Source organism: Enhydra lutris, unplaced genomic scaffold (assembly GCF_002288905.1).
Source record: "Enhydra lutris kenyoni isolate GAN:26980312 unplaced genomic scaffold, ASM228890v2 scaffoldscaffold14, whole genome shotgun sequence".
In the NCBI taxonomy this organism is placed as follows: domain Eukaryota; kingdom Metazoa; phylum Chordata; class Mammalia; order Carnivora; family Mustelidae; genus Enhydra; species Enhydra lutris.
The window spans coordinates 16,458,346-16,475,654 of NW_019154098.1; the positions used below are offsets into that span (position 1 = coordinate 16,458,346).

General features: G+C 41.2%; 1 protein-coding gene across 1 annotated transcript in view; it reads left to right on the forward strand.

Moving 5' to 3' along the window:
* Positions 1-1,287: 1,287 nt before the first annotated feature.
* LOC111146709 (transmembrane protein 65) overlaps positions 1,288-17,309 on the forward strand; it is a 64,273-nt gene continuing 48,251 nt past the window's right edge. The window contains exon 1 of the mRNA XM_022502377.1: positions 1,288-1,841. Within this exon, the coding sequence (XP_022358085.1) occupies positions 1,526-1,841 (316 nt within the window). The 5' untranslated portion in view covers positions 1,288-1,525. The remainder of the gene's footprint in view (positions 1,842-17,309) is intronic.

The window sequence follows — 17,309 nt, forward strand, 5'->3', positions numbered from 1 at the left end:
GTCCGCGAACCACACTCTGAGAACCGCTGAGTTAGAGCAACAGAATGATTTAGTGGTTACATTCCTCCCCCGACTCACATTTATATATTGCCCTTACATAATTATAGCACATTTACTACATACGAGGTCTTGGGCTGGTGCGGCAGCGGATAAGATAAGGGTAAGATTTAGATCTTGATTGCACTTGAGCAGATTTACTAAGTGGATCTGCTCTCTAAGGCAGGAAGCCTAAGGTCATTAGATTCAGATAAAGGGGCGATCTCCTTCCTTAGGAGGAGATAATGGAAAGGATGGAGTGGGAGACCGTTCGAGCGTGGCCCTGAAAAAGGTTTAGGACCCGGACGCGTGGGAAGCGTAGAATCACAAAATTCTTTTCGCCCTGGCAAAGAGAAAAAAACAAGAACAAAACAAACGAAAACAAACCTCGGCAAACACCCGGAGAAGGTGACATTCTTGCCTCCCGCTCCAGCATTAACGGACTGCAAGCTGCTGGCATCAGGACGAGGAAGGGTATTTTCGGTTTCAAGGCCTCAGTCTCAAACTCCTGGCCTCGCCCTCGCTCTGGAGCTCCCAGAGCGGCTGCCTCAAAGACCCGAGTGCCTGGCCGAGGCCACCGTAGGCGCTTCAGTCCCCAAAAGTCCGAGCAGGACGCTGCCCTCAGTGGGGTTCCGAGCGGCCGCGAGGTCCGTGCCGGGCGATGGGGGTGGCCTCGCGCTGGGACACTGTTTAGAACACGCCCCAGGTTTAGTCCTAGTGCTAGGGCGGAGCGGACTACGACCAAGCAAGAAGTCCAGAGCTGTTTTTCCCCGTTCCCTGCGTCGGACTTAAAGGTGGCGCCAGCACTTAAAGGGGATGCGCGCTATCTGTTCCTCCACCATCACGCACCGGAGGGGTGGGGACTCCTATGCACCCTCCTAACTCCGGTGGGAGGGCTGCCCGGGACCTCGGGGACTGCGCTTGCGCGGCCCCGCCCCGTCCCTTCGCCCCGTCCTGTTAGCCCCTGTACGGCCGCTAGGGGTAGCGGCGGCGGCTGCGGCCTGGGAGCGCGGCGGCTTTGAGGGCGCGGGAGCCTTACCGAGCGCGGACGAGGGCAGGCAGGAGGGTGGGAAAGCCGGCAGGAGCGGAGGGCGGCGCCGAAGGAGGGCGGCGCGTGTCTGACTCATCCCTCTGGAAGATCAAACTGACAGAGACAAACCCTAGCCAAACCCGCCCGCCCGCGCCGCCCCTCCTCAACCGGGAGACGCCCGCCCGCACCGCCTACCCGCCCTCTCCCGGCCCGGCCGCCTCACAGAAAGTTTTTCTCGTCCGAGGGACCGACGCCGCCGCGGGCCTTTCGGAAGGGAAGGGGGACCGAAAAGGAGGCGATCGCCGCGCGGGCCCGGGGAGTGCATGGTGCCCGGCGCCTCAGCTGCCAGTCAGGAGGACATCGGGGCGGGGTCCGGCCGAGCCTAGCTCCTTCTTCCCCCTGCCTCGCCAGAAATCGCCCTCCCGGACTGCCGCGGGGGTCCCCGCTCCTCAGCCCGCCATGTCCCGGCTGCTGCCGCTGCTGAGGAGCCGGACAGCACGCAGCCTGAGGCCGGGCCCGGCCGCCGCCGCCGCCGCCGCCGCCGCCGCCGCCGCCGCGCCCCGCCCGCCGTCCTGGTGCTGCTGCGGGCGGGGGCTGCTGGCGCTCGCGGCCCCCGGCGGCTCGCGAGGGCTGGGCACCCACCCCAAGAAGGAGCCCATAGAGGCGCTGAACACGGCGCAGGGCGCGCGCGACTTCATCTACAGCCTGCACTCCACGGAGAGGAGCTGCCTGCTCAAGGAGTTGCACCGCTTCGAGTCCATTGCCATCGCGCAAGGTAAGGGGGTCGTGTGAGGGGCGAGCCTGGGGGCCTGGCGTCCCCACCCCCCGTCGGCGCCCTGGGAGTCCTCGGCCCCTCGGCCCGGGACCCCTACCCCCAGCTCCCATCGCCCATTTGGCCTTGAGCCTGGGATGTCCGGGCCTGGGGGCGGGAGTTGGTGGGGCGGGGGGAGACTTTCCGCCTCCTGTGTGCCCTTAGGGCAGGTAGGACAGGCGCGGATCGTGCCTTGGCAGCCCCGACCGACGCTTGGCTGGTTCCTTCCCAGTCTCTGAAGACGAGCTTCAGCCCAGATCGTGCACCGATACTGTTTTGGTTGTGCTTTGATTTGTTGTGTGCCTCCCCTTCCCAGCCCTCCTGTCCCCCAGGCCCTTGCTGCTTTCTTGTGAACGTGCAGCCGCGCAGGTGGCATGCCATGCCTGCTTGGGAAGTGCTGCAAACGCGAGGGCAGGAAGAAACTTTCTTGAAAGGTTATCAAACTGAGGTGTATGCGTGTCAAAAGAAGGGGTATTGCTTCTAAGGCAGAGATGCTCTCAGCTGTGTGTTTGCACACACAGCTAGTTGTATGAAACTAAGCAGCCGAAGGAAACATTTTCCTGGAAATGGAAAGAATGGATCAAACCAGCAACTTCAGATACATAACTTGCAAGCAAGCCCCTGTAGGTTCGGCGCTGCACAAGTTAAACTCCAGTTTTTGTTGTTTCCCCAGAGGCTGAAAGAATGAAGTAAATAAGAAGGTATTTTTCTGGGAATCAGGCTCAACAATGAAAAGCAGACTTCTGCTTTAAAGTAATGTGGAAGGGAGAAAGCAAGGCTATTTTTAAGCTAACATGTTAAAATAGGATATTTTTAAAGCCATTGCAGAATGCTGTAGGTCTGAATTTGAGTGCAGGTGAAAAAGCTAAGAATTCAGAAAATCAAAAGGATGAAAGGAGTAAGCCACCTTAAAATATTTTCGCAGTTTAAATACAGCGGTACAGGCGAAATACATAATACAGACAAAATACATGGCTACTGTATGTTACATTCTGATGTATTTGACATTTTAAAAAAAAGTTTACCTCCTTCCCCAAAGTTGATAGGTACATAAACATCTCATACATTCCTAAGTTTAGAGAACATTGATTGGAACATGGCATTTGATTTGTCAGGGGCACTTGGAAGTGTTTCTTTGGCGGATGTACAGGAATGAAGGAAGGTCACATAAGCATGACTTACCTACTATACTGCTTCTTCGGAAACTTTTTCTTAGTTATGCCTTTGAACTGGTTTTTTTTCTACGTTCAGGGAATTGTGGACCAATTTACAGTACGGGATATTCCAGATATTGTCTGAGCACAATGCTTTAAGGAAAAAATGTAACATCATAATCAGTTCAGTTTTTAAGGGTGTAATCATGCCATTATATGAAGCAGTAATTGAATACTAGCATATTTGTAAGGTATGTTTGTACTCATTGTGCGGTTTTAAAAAACTGAGTTCTGAAAATATGCTCCTGGGAAAACAATATAACCAGTCACATATGCTGTAACATTGATTTTAGAAATGTTTTCTCCATGGACAACACTATATGAATATACATTTGGCCTTATCTAACTAATTTCTTGGGAATTCTTCTGCATTAACATCATTACAAGTTTGCAGGGCCCTAATGATATAATTTTATGACAATTCTTGAAAAGCACATCCTGTGATACAATTGGATAAATTTTACCTCATACCTTATTGTTTTAGCACAGGCAGTAGTATTGCTGCATTTTCCAATGAAGAGAATTTTAAATTTAACATCGTTTTAAAGGCCTATAAACTTCAGTCAGTGGAGATCAGTTAGCGTCAATAAACTTATTAAGTATGTAAGTTATATGAGGTGAAGTTAGTAATTTGTCTTCTTTGTTCAAGATAAGCTGGCAAAAATAGAGGAAACCAATGTCGTAGTTAAATGCTTATCTCCTATTCATAAGCTAAAGAACTTTGAAGTTTAAATAAACTGTTTTTGCCAGTATTGATAACTAAATTATTGCTTGTTGACTCAACTGATACTTGTTGATGCTGCTGCTTTAATTTTAGTAGAGTCTTCGTGTTCCTTATGGTGTTCAATATCAATACGTAGAGTTCCTGTGGAGATCACTGAAATCATTCCCCCCCCCAGTCAAATGAAAAACTCCCACGTTTTTCTTTGTTATATTTTAGATGTTTTTAAATACCCGACTCGACTCGTGTACTAAATGTATGTGTACTAAATGCATTTTCTGATTAAATAAATTATGTTAAAATGACTTTCGTATTATAGGAAATCTTATGTGTTCTCGGAGAGTGTGCTTGTATGAGTGAAAGCAGTGTTTTGGATTTGGTGTGGAAACATTACAGGAAAAAATCATCAATGCTTTGATATGCCTGTGAAATCTGTTGTTGAGATTTGGTACATTTGTCCTTATCTTTCTGATGTGTTTATCAGTAGGCATGTGCTATGGTCTGTGACAAGATAAAGCTTTACATGATTCTAAAGAGATAAGGCAAGCTTTGTGGGATGTCTTATCGAAGTTAAATAGGATATTGTGATTTTTAAATTACAAAATGATTTCCTTCCCATTTTTAAAAAAGTTGATGCTGCCTTCCGAATGTACCTCCTCAACCTGATCTTTGTTTTTCCAGAAACAGTCCATAGTTTCCTGATAGTACTCTGTTGGTTCATTTTTTTTATAAGTAGGACTGGCAAACTGACATTACAGTGGTCTTTCAATTTTAGAAAGATTTTAAAAACAAAATTTTCTCCCGCTTTTTGCAATTACTATTTCTATTTATAATTTTTTTTTAACTTTTGAGACATACAAGTTTGGATTTTGAAGAATAAGCAATGCTCATTATATTAGTTATACATTGCTATATGACAAATTACCCTAAAACATGGTAGCTTAAAACAGATGTGTTCTATCTCACAGTTTCTGAGGATCAGGAATCTTGTATAGGCTCAGTAGGTCGTCTGACTCAGGGTATCCCACAAAGTTGTTTGAATCAAACTGTTGGCTGGGGCTGTATCAGCTGAAGTCTTGCCTGGGGCTGGAGGGTCCATTTTCAAAAAGGCTCACTTACATGGCTGTTGGCGGGAAGTCTCATTTCTTGCCATGTGGGCCTCTCTACATGGCTTAAGTGTTCTCAACATGGTAGCTGCCTTCCCCCAGAATGAGTGATAGGAGAGAGGGAGAGCCTAAGCTGGAAGCCACAACCTTTTATAACCCAGTCTTAGAAGAGATAGTCCATGTTTTTTGTCCTGGTACATAGCAAGAGGGTGCAAATACCAGGAGGTAGAAATCATCGAGGGCCATCTTGGAGGCTGCCTTCCACACTTACTTAAAGGTGTTAAAATTAATGTTTTTTGGAGAATTACACAGAGAGATAATAGCTGGCATTGGAGGAGGCACAGTGAAAGATACGATTTGAAAAAAGGAGGTTCTTAGGGAATATTTTTGCTAAATGTGTACTCCAGGTATTTTTAAAAATTATTTTTGTTAACATATATTGTGTTATTTGCCCCAGGGGTACAGGTCTGTGTATCAATAGGCTTACATGTTTCACAGCATTCACCATAGCACACACCACCTCCCATGTCCATATACTCCAGGTAGTTTTAAAATGAAATTTCTTTTACATATAGTAGGTAAGAAATGTATGGAGGTGAATAGAGCAGTTTTTCTGTTATGTTAGATCTTAATCAGCTTGCTTTTTTAATGTTTCTGTGTAAGTGGTAATTGTGTACGTTTTAAATTTGCTTTTTAAAAGCCATTTATCTACATCTATATAGATACAGCATGTAATTCTAAACTTAATCTTGTAATTTTCACCTTTTGTGATTATTAAGGTAGAATGTTTCATTTTGAGAACTTGCCATATACAACAAGAGGCCTTTGGCAAAATGAAAGGCTGGAAGATTAAAATCTGATGTTAAAGTAGATACTTAGAGCACTTAAAAACAAGATTTTTCATTGAGTTCTGATTCACTGGGGATCTTGGACTCTTTAACAAGAGTATCCTCATTTTTCTCAGCCCATGGTAATGTGAGAAAGTAGCAACTCAGTTAAGCTATTGGTTTGTGGGACGAATTGGAGAAAATCGTGGCTTTTGCTCAAAGAGAATAAAAAGAGAGCAAGAAAAACATTTCATATTCCAAATTAAGATATACGAATAAAGATACTTCAGGGCTTTGGTTGAAATAGTAAAAGAGGAATAAGGTGTAACTCACCGTAGACCCAGCAAGAGAGGAAGAATCAGGATAAGGATATGAAATATGAATTGACTCAGAAAGAATGAACTATCACTAATAAGCTGAGCACTTTTTTTTTTTTTTTTTTTTTTTTTTTAAGCTGAGAGCTTCTGTATCATGGGCCCAGATAAGTTCAATGAAGCTTTGCTACAATCAGTTATTTTACCAATATGGAAAGAACCTAATTATAGCAGTATATTCCAACAAACTAAATTCTGAATATTTTAGAGTTACTGGCATAGTGGAGTAGTTTTAATTCTAGGGATTACTGCCAGCAGAAAATAGCTAACACAAATATGATTTTTTCCCTTCCATTATAAAATGGATATGTGCTACTTGACAATTTCTAATCTTCACTGACATATACCTTGATATTCAGAGTTATGTGCGACTTAAAACAACTGTTCTATTACATTTCATGATTTTGTGAGATCAGCAACATAGGCAGGGCTTGGCTGGATGATTCTTCGCGTTTCATGTGGTATCTGTGGAGGTCACTTCATAAATTATAGCTGGCAGATGTGCTGGTCACAGGGTCCAGGATGGTTTTACTCATATATCTGATACTTTGGTGGACGTGGCTAGAAGCTGGGCTCCACTGGAGTGGTTGACCAGAGTAAATGCACATGACCTCACTAGCACAACATTCTTGAGATGACTCTAGTCCTTAATTGAGTGGTCAGGACTCAAAGAGAAAAAGTTCCAAGAGGGCTACACAGAAGCTGTAAGTTTTTTTTCTTGGTTTTTTTTTTTTTTTTTAAAGATTTTATTTATTTATTTGACAGAGCCAGGGAGAGAAGGAACAGAAGCTGCGGGTGGGCGGTGGGAGGGGGAGAAGCAGGCCTCCCTCAGAGCAGGGAGCCCAATATGGGGCGTGATCCCAAGTTGCTGGGATCATGATCCGAGCTGAACGCAGATACTTAATGACTGAGCCACCCAGGCGCCCCAGAAGCTGTAAGATTTTATATTAGTTTTCTGTTGCTGCTATAACAAGTTACCACAGATCTGGCGGCTTAAAACAACACAAGGTTATTCTCTTAGAGTTCTGGAGATATAAAGTCCAGAATGAGACTTAAGGGGGCCCAAATAAAAGTGTCAGCAGCACTCAGTCCTTCTGGAGGCTCCGGGGGAGAATCTGTTCCTTGTCTCTTCCAGCTTGCTACAGTCCTTGGTTCCTGGCCGCATCATTCTGATTTCCGCCTTTGTTGTCACATCATCCTCTCCTTCATTTACCTTTTTGCTTCCACCTTATAGGACTCACGTGATTACATTTAGGATCCACCTAGATAACCCTGGATAATCTTTCAAAATCCTTAGTTTAGTACACCTGCAAAATCTCTTCTGCCATGTAAAATAAGGTATTCACAAGTTAGAGGATTAGGATGTGGACATATGTGGGGGCCATTCTTCAGCCTCCACAGACTTGTTACGACCTAGTCTTGGAAGTCCCAGAATGTCATTTCTGCTGCATGTTGTTGGTTAAGCAAATCACTAAGACCAGCATAGATTCAAGGAAGGGAAGTTAGGAGCATTCCATGTAGATAACCATACCTAACAATTGTAGTTTGTTCCTTTATATCAGTATGTTAAAAAAATCAACCATTTCTGTTGGAATCTCTTGTCTTTATTAATGGATACCATTAACATACAAGACTTTTGAACATTCATTCTTGTACTGAGTGCTAGTACAGTGATTTCTTTTATATTTGAGATGTATAGGACTTCTTTTTCTGTATCAAGATTTCTCAACCGTGGCAGTATTGACACTTCGGCTGGATAATTCTTGGTTGCCAGGGCAGTCCTCCACCCGGGATATTTAGTAACATCCCTGTCCTCTATCCACTAAATGCCAGTAGTGTCCTCCCACCTTCCTCACCCCCGGTGTGCAACCAGTTATGTCTCTGGGTTGGGGGTACAGGGAGGAGTATAGCAAAGTTGCCCTGGTGGAGAGCCATTGCGTTCTCCGCCTTATCTGTCCTTCTCTTCTCTCATCCATTGATACTTGCTATCATCTGTGTATTCTCTGTGCTTTAGGCTTATTGCTTTATTTTACATTTATTTGTCTCTGGTAAAGACAGAGAAGTAACTCATTACCTCCCTATCAGACTCCTCTCTTCTCTGTCAAATAAATGAGTGCTATGATAACTGTTTTCCTTGATTGTGTTACTTCTTCACTCCTAAGTTCTTGATGAAATTCTAAATATTAGATGCTTATTAGAAAATATGGCTTCGGAAAAGTTCAACACTGTTTCAGTTTAATTCACCAGCAATTAATTTGGTGTTGTCCACCTCACTAGTCACTTATTGTTTACTTTTTATAGCAGTTATGAGAAGCAGATTTTTATAAACAAATCTGTGTATAGGAAAATTAAAATAATAGGTCTGCAATTTATAGGCTTATTCAGAAAGTTAGGTAGAACTAAAGATAATGGATGATCTTGTGCGTTGGCATAACTAATACTGAACCGTTATTAGTGAAGATTGTTTCAGGTTTCCTTTTTTTTTTTTTAGATTTTATTCATTTATTTTTTATCAGAGAGAGAGAGAGAGTGAGCAAGTGCACGCACAAGTAGGGAGAGCGGCAGGCAGAGGGAGAAGCATGCTCCTAGCCACACAAGGAGGGTGATGAGGGACTCAGTCCCAGGACCCCAGGCTCATGACCTGAGCCAAAGGCAGATACTTAACCCACTGAGCCACTCAGGCATCCCTGTTTCGGATTTTCTAAAAATAGTGGTGAGTTTGGGGGTGCCTGGGTGGCTCAGTGGGTTAAGTCTCTGCCTTCGGCTCAGGTCATGATCCCAGGGTCCTGGGATCGAGCCCCGCATCGGGTTCTCTGCTCGGCAGGGAGCCTGCTTCCCCCTCTCTCCCTGCCTGCTTCTCTGCCTACTTGTGATCTCTCTGTCAAGTAAATAAATAAAATCTTTTAAAAAATAATAGTGGTGAGTTTGTATAACCACACACTTGTCTGGTTTTCTTTGGCATGTCATTGTGTAAAGCTAACTGGAACAATAGGGACTAAATCCCTGAATGCAGATTTTATTAGCATCTTGCTCAGTTCAGCTGAATTAATTAGTATGTAGATTTATAGAACTCTGGCCTTGTCTTTGACTCATAGGTTTGTCTGTTTTAAGTTAATTAACAACGACATAAGAACAAGTAGTTGTATGTTAAAATACAGTAACTTAGTTATCCCAAATCATCTGGTAAATGAGAGATTCTTCTAGGCAAAGGACATTACAGGTAACAAGACAACATTTCCCTTAAGCTCTACTTTGATGGCTTTTGGTAGTGGCATATTTGAACATATTGCATTTTTTTCTGCCTTAGTAAGAGTGTAACGAGCACAATTTAGCTTCTACCAGATGCCAGTGTCTTTATATACTATATTTTAATATTTTTCTTTGGGGCTACTTCTATTTGTAGGCATACTAGTCATCACACCAAATGCCTCCAGAACACTGTGCCTTTTCAGTTGGCATGTTTTTTAGAATCTGTCATAGTGGTAGTGAATGTGTGGGGCTTATAAGCCCCTCCTCCCGCTCTCAGGTGCCCTCAGACAATTCTGTTTTCATTCATCCCTTGTGGTTGTGTTGAACTCTTTTCTAGTATGCAAAGGAGGTCTGCTTCTTGATATCTCTGTTACTGTTTCTAATGTGTACTCTTTGTCACTCTTCCATAGTGTTTTTTGTTTTTTTTCCCTCTCTTTCATTCTTTCTTTTTTTCATCCCCCTATGTTTCCTAATAGGATTTACTCCTGATAGACACTTGAAGGTCATTAGACCACTGCTCTCTTGCTAACCAGTTGCATTTATCATGTTGTTATTGATCTTTTGACTTCTCAGATCTTACAGTGAAGATCTTGTATTTTTTTGCTGACATCTGGATATGATTGTTCGAAGGATTATTGTTTTAAGCACATAAAAGGTAGTTAACTGAGACATTAACTGTTTTTAAAGTTTCAGGGAAATTTAAATTAGAATGTGCCCTTACTTGGTTTACATTTTCTGTCTTCTGAGTTTTAGAGTAGATTATTTAATATACTGTGTTATTAGAAACATTCATAATTTTAAAAACAGTCTAAAAAAAGTCTAGTATTTTGTAACACAACTTCTGTTGTATAATGGTTCTTATATTTTATAGAAGACATCCTGTTACTGCCACTATTACTGTTGCTAATGTCATCTTTACTACCATTAGTTAGCACTTATGGAGTATTTGCTATATGCCAGACATACTGAGCTAAGTGAATTTTCAGGTAATTATTTTGTTTATTTATCTCAGAGAGAGAAGGAATTTTTTTTTTTTCTATAGACTAAGAAACCAAGGCTCAGAGTTTCCAAGATCCTACAACCTGTGTGGCAGAGTAGTTTTTCATTTAGTTTTTTATTACACCTTTCTGGGTACTCAGACTTGGGATTTTTACACACATTGGGGGAAAAAAATAGCACCTCAAATGCTCAATAAAAGTCTCATGTGCTGGTTAACATTCCTTAGTCTATCTTCTGTATATTTTACAATATACAACATTCAATAGAAAAGCGAATATGGTATTGTTACTTTGAAAATAAGGGAAGTCAAAGTAAAAATCAGTATGCAAAAAAAGTTTATAAACCTCTTAAAAAGTTTGTATATAAAAACTTTATATGTGAGAGTTTTGGAAGAGTCTGAAAACTAGTATTTGAGACTGCTGACCTAAGTTTCTATTTTTTTTTTTAAAGATTTTATTTATTTATTTGACAGAGTGAAAGAGAGTGAGAGAGCACAAGCAGGGGAAGCAGCAAAGTGAGAGGGAGAAGCAGGCTTCCCACTGAGTAGGGAGTTGAATGTGGAGCTCAGTTCCAGGACCCTGGGATCACTACCTGAGCTGAAGGCAGATGCCCAACCAACTGAGCCCCCCAGCACCCTCCCAATAAATTTCTAATTTTAATTTCCTTAAATTTTCTAAGGGAGTTGTTGGATTTTTAAAAAATATGTAACACACTATTCATAGGAAAGCTTTCCAGCTTTGAAAATTTATTTATTTGGCGAATATTTGTTACTGTACCTACCTATAATAGACGTTGTGCTAGCTGTTGGGGCTATATCAGAGAATTAATTTGGCAAAATACTTTCATAAAGTTTACCATTTTGAGAAAGGGAAGATATGAACAATAAAGTAAATAAGCAAGATAATTGATAGTGTGTGCTATTAGATAATAAACAGAATGACACTTTCTTTAGATAAGGTGATCTGGGAAGGCCTTTTTGTAGGTGATATTTAAGCTGAAAAGAAAGGATTGATGAGGAACCAGTCATTCAGACAGTAAGAGGAAGAGCATTCTGAGGAGAAGGAAAAGCAAATACCAAGACCCTGAGATAGGAAGAGACTTGGAACAGTGTTGAAATTGATAGAAGGCAAACATGAGTGCAATTTAAAGAACAAAGGAGAGCGTGGAATGAGATGAGATAGGCAGGTAGGCAGAAAGCAAGATTAGTCAGGGCCTTTCTAGGTAAACTGTATGAAGGCCATTCCTGAGTTGAAACAGGGTGAAGTAGTGGAATTTAAAAAGCACTTGGCTGGGGCGCCTTGGTGGCTCAGTGGGTTAAAGCCTCTGCCTTCGGCTCAGGTCATGATCCCAGTATCCTGGGATCGAGCCCGCATTGGGCTCTCTGCTCAGCTGGGAGCCTGCTTCCTCCTCTCTCTCTGCCTGCCTCTCTGCCTACTGGTGATCTCTGTCTGTCAAATAAATAAAAATCTAAAAATAAATAAATAAATAAATAAATAGCACTTGGCTGCTTTTAGAGAACAAACTGGATGGTGCAAATGCATAAGCTAGGAGACCGCTTAGAAAACTGTTGCAGTATTTTGAGCTAGCAATGTTGAGGGCTTAGTTAGACTACGCTGCCACGGAGATGAAGAGAAGGGGATGGATTCAAGATGTATATTTGAGAGTGAATTGATAAGACTGCTGATAAGTTAGAAAGGGACAGGTAATTAAGGGAAAGGACATAGTAAGTGATGACTCAGGTTTCTGCCAATAGTAATTGAGTGAAATGTGAAATGTGGTGCTATTAGCTGCTGGAGAGAAGACTGGGGAAAAATAGATTAGGGGTGTGTGTGTGTGTGTGTGTGTGTGTGTGTGTGTGTTCACCTAAATCTGGAATTCATATGGGAAATTGAGGCTGCAAATGTAAGTGTGGGTATCAACAGTTTTATGTAGATGCTACTTATCATAGGGGAGAGGAGGGCACTCAAGGTGAGAGTCTAGATAAGGGGTGGGAAAACTACGGGCCACAGGCAATCTAGCTTGCCACTTCTGCTTGTAAATAAAGTTTATTGCAGTAGAGACACACTCATTCATTTATTTATTGCCTGTGGCTGCTTTTGTGCTATAATGGCAGAGTCCAGTAGTCGTGATAGAGACCATACTGGCCCCCCAAAGCCTAAAATATTTAGAATCCCTTTACAGAAACTGTTTGCCGACCTTTAGGTAGAGAAGAGGAAAAAGCCCATGATTGAGACTGAAGCTCCAGAATTTCAAAGTCAGAAGAGTAGGAGCCAGCAAAGAAGATTGTGAAGAAGGGCATCCAGTGAAATTAGGAAAAGCAAAGAGTTTTGAAGCGAAGAATGTGGAAATGATCTGCTATGATGTATGGTCCTGAGAGGACTAGTAAGATAGAATTTGTTTACAAGGAAGTGTGACCCTGGTGATCCTGGAAATACCTCTTTGGTAGGGGGACATATTTGAATAGGTTGAACAGAGAATTACTAAAAACACTGCTTAGTCTTAATTTCAGTATTAGTCTTTTAGAAATTAAAAAATATTAACTTTCTTTACAGAAGCAATGTTGGCAAACTTTTTCTAAAGGGCCGGTTGTAAATATTTTAGGCACTGTACACCAAAAGGCAAAATTGAGGATATTAATATAGTATTTATGTAAGAGAGAAAACAAATTTCCACAGATTTGTTGTTGTTGTTGTTCTTTATTTTTTAAAAATTTTATTTATTTTTTCCCCATTTTATTTTATTTCTTTTCAGTGTTCCAGCATTTATTGTTTATGCACTACACCCAGGGCTCCATGCAGTTCATGTCCTCCATAGTACTCACCACCAGGCTTACCCAACCCCCCACTCCCCTCTTCTCCCAAACCCTCAGTTTGTTTCTCAGAGTCCACAGTCTCTCATGGTTTGTCTCCCCCTCCAATTTCCCCCAACTCACTTCTCCTCTCCATCTCCCCAAGTCCTCCATGTTATTCCTTAAGCTCCATAAGTAAGTGAAACCATATGATAATTGACTCTGTCTGCTTGACTTATTTCACTCAGCATAATCTCTTCCAGTCCCGTCCATGTTGATACAAAAGTTGGGTATTCATCCTTTCTGATGGAGACATAATACTCCATAGTATATATGGACCATATCTTCTTTATCCATTTGACCGTTGAAGGGCATCTTGGCTCTTTCCACAGTTTGGTGACTGTAGCCATTGCTGCTAGAAACGCTGGGGTACAGATGGCCCTTCTTTTCACTACATCAGTATCTTAGGGGTAAATACCCAGTAGTGCAATTGCAGGGTCATAGGGTAACTCTATTTTTAATTTCTTAAGGAATCTCCACACTGTTTTCCAAAGTAGCTGCACCAACTTGCATTCCCACCAACAGTGTAAGAGGGTTCCCCTTTCTCCACATCCTCTCCAACACATGTTGTTTACTGTCTTGTTGATTTTGGCCATTCTAACTGGTGTAAGGTGTATCTCAATGTGGTTTTGATTTGAATCTCCCTGATGGCTAATGACGATGAACATTTTTTCATGTGCCTGTTAGCCGGTTGTATGTTTTCTTTGGAGAAGTGTCTGTTCATGCCTTCTGCCCATTTTTTTGACGTGATTATCTGTTTTGTGTGTGTTGAGTTTGAGGAGTTCTTTACAGATCTTGAATATCAGCCCTTTGTAGTGTCAGTTGGAAATATCTTCTCCCATTTTGTGGGTTGCCTCTTTGTTTTGTTGACTGTTTCCTTTGCTGTGCAGAAACTTTTGATCTTGATGAAGTCCCAAAAGTTCATTTTCACTTTTGTTCCCTTTGCCTTTGGAGACATATCTTGAAAGAAGTTGCTGTGGCTGATGTCGAAGAGATTACTGCCTATATTCTCCTCTAGGATTTTGATAGATTCCTGCCTCACATGGAGGCCTTTTATCCATTTCGAGTTTATCTTTGTGTACGGTGTTAGAGGATGGTTGAGTTTCATTCTTCTACATGTAGCTGTCCAATTTTCCCAGCACTATTTATTGAAGAGACTGTCTTTTTTCCACTGTATATTTTTTCCTGCTTTGTCGAAGATTATTTGACCATAGAGTTGAAGGTCCATATCTAGGCTCTCTACTCTGTTCCACTGGTCTATATATCTATTTTTGTGCCAGTATCAGGCTGTCTTGGTGATCACAACTTTGTAGTAAAGCTTGAAATGAGGCAACGTGATGCCCCCAGTTTTGTTTTTCTTTTTCAATATTTCCTCAACAATGCAGGCTCTCTTCTGGTTCCATACAAATTTTAGGATTTTTTTTCCAGCTCATTGAAAAATGCCAGTAGAGTTTTGATCAGAATAGCACTGAAAGTATAGATTGCTCTAGACAGTATAGACATTTTTAACAATGTTTATTCTTCCAATCCATGAGCATGGAATGGTTTTTCATCTTTTTGTGTCTTCTTCAATTTCTTTCATAAAACTTCTATAGTTCCTTCAGTACAGATCCTTCCACAGGTGTTTTTAATTGGCAAACTTAAAATATAATAAATAACTTGAGTACAAGTTTTTTAAATATAGGTCTTCTAATGAGGAGGATGGAATTATTTTTGGAGGATAACATTTAGCTTAATTGGGGTTCAATATTAGTGTTCTTTATTGTCAAAATTGTTTGCAGATATTACATGTTAATGCCAGTCTATAATGAGATTTTACGTATTTCATCTTTGAAAATGTCTTTTTCACATTGTTGGGTAGGTACCTCCAAATATTGGCATCAGTCTGTAAGCCTATGATTTTAAATGAATGTATTGATTGCTTAGAAGACATGGAATTCTATTAGATTCTTCTCTTTTTTTTTTTTAAAGATTTTATTTATTTATTTGACAGAGAGAGATCACAAGCAGGCAGAGAGAGAGAGGAGGAAGCAGGCTCCCTGCTGAGCGGAGAGCCCGATACGGGACTCGATCCCAGGACCCTGAGATCATGACCTGAGCCGAAGGCAGCGGCTTAACCCACTGAGCCACCTAGGCGCCCCAGATTCTTCTCTTGATATTTGTCTTTTCACATATTACATTGTAGATTAATCCTTTCCAATTTGTGGTAGGTAGAAGCTCCTCAGTTGCACAGTTAAATGGATTTTGAAATACAGATCTTGCACTGAGGTTTGAAGAGTGCTGCTGGAATTGTGGTTTGAGCTAGGAAAATGAAACTGCTACATATTTCTGTGGAAATAAAGATCTTGCCTCTTAACTTTTAACAGTAAGGGAAGTATATAAAGCAGCTTAACATTCCTCGTGAATCAAATATTAGTTGTCTTCCAGTGACTACTGTTTAATATTTCATATTTAAGTGCTGTTTTGGTGTTTCTTAAATATTTCTTAAATATTTATTTCTTAAATATTATCATGGCCACAGGTAATTTCCATAACCATTCAGTGTTTGATAATAGTGGTTAAGGGCTGTTCTTCCAACTATTTAAAATGTAAAATAATTTTTAGCTCACTGACTATATTAAAAAAAAAATGGCTGGATTTGGCTTGAAGGCCTTAGCTTACTGACCCCTACAGTTATTTGTAACTTATTTATTGAAAATTTTGGACATTAATTACAGTATGTCGTATAAAGGAAAGGAATTGTTTTAATAACATGAAGAGTGTGTGTGTGTGTGTATGTGTGTGTATGTGTATATACGTGATAGGGGCCAAGGGCAGTCTGCCCCATGATGGGCCACTTTGGCATGAAGATTATTTTTGAGTTAAAAGCAAATAAAACCCAGCAGATTCAGTGAAGTCTCTTTACTTCCCGTACAACTGCCTAAAATATTTCAGATAGAGGACCTGCTCCAGGAAGAAAGCCATCACCACTGAGAACTATGATATAAGCTAGGTATGGTAGACAGGGAGGAACATGGCAAGGCTTGTATGCTCTGTCTTCTCTGTCCCATTGTTTCTGAGTGGCCCAGCAAATATTTGTTTACCAAACGTTTACTCTTTGTTATCTTTTGTAAATTGTATTCCTTCCCTTTGAAGACCCCTACCCTCTTTTTCTTAGTTCAGAATGACATGTATACATCATTGGAATTTTTGGAATTTTTTTTAATTGTAAAGATTTTATTTATTTATTTCACAGAGAGAGAGAGAGAGAGAGAGAGAGAGAGAAAGAGCGCGAGCATAAGCAGGGGGAGTGGCAGGCAAAGGGAGGGGAAGTGGCAGGCAGAGGGAGAGGGAGAAGTAGACTCCCTGCTAAGCAGGTACCCCACCATGGGTTTCTGTCCCAGGACCTTGGGATCATGACCTGAGCCAAAGGCAGACGCTTAATCAACTGAACCACCACATCTGTGTGGATTCCCCCTACATAATTAAGTTAAATTTTATTTTCTTCTATTAATATGTCTCATGTCAATTTGATTCTTAATCTAGCTAAAAGGACCTAGAAGGGGACAGGAAATTTTTGCTTCACTACACTATATTTTGTATATCTCTCAATTCTACTAGTCCATTATCTGTAATTGAAGAAACACCTTACTTACAAAAGTCTTATTTTTTTTTTTTTTTAGGCTTGTTCTCTCATAACCATAACAAGGGTTTAATGATATGCTCTCTATCTAATATCTCTCCCAGCTCTGTAGTGCACTTTAAAACATACTAAGTCTCCTCTTTAAAAAAAAAAAAAAATCCAATGAAACGAGTATAACTCCCTTAAATGCTAGAGAGATGTCTTCCACTTGCTTTCTAACTTCCAGTGGAACCTAATTATACAACGTTGCAATCATTTATGTTATTTTTGATTGGGAAACTAGTACTAGTTACAAAACCTCCAGGTAAAATTTTAGAGAAATTCATGCCAATTTTTGCCATTTTAGTGCTTGACATTTTATTAATTTTTTTTTTATTTAACAATTTGAAGTCCTACTGTATGCTTACCTGACATTATTGAGGCACTTGATAGGGTTCTTAAAATTATGAAGTTTATGTTTTAGAGGGGGTAG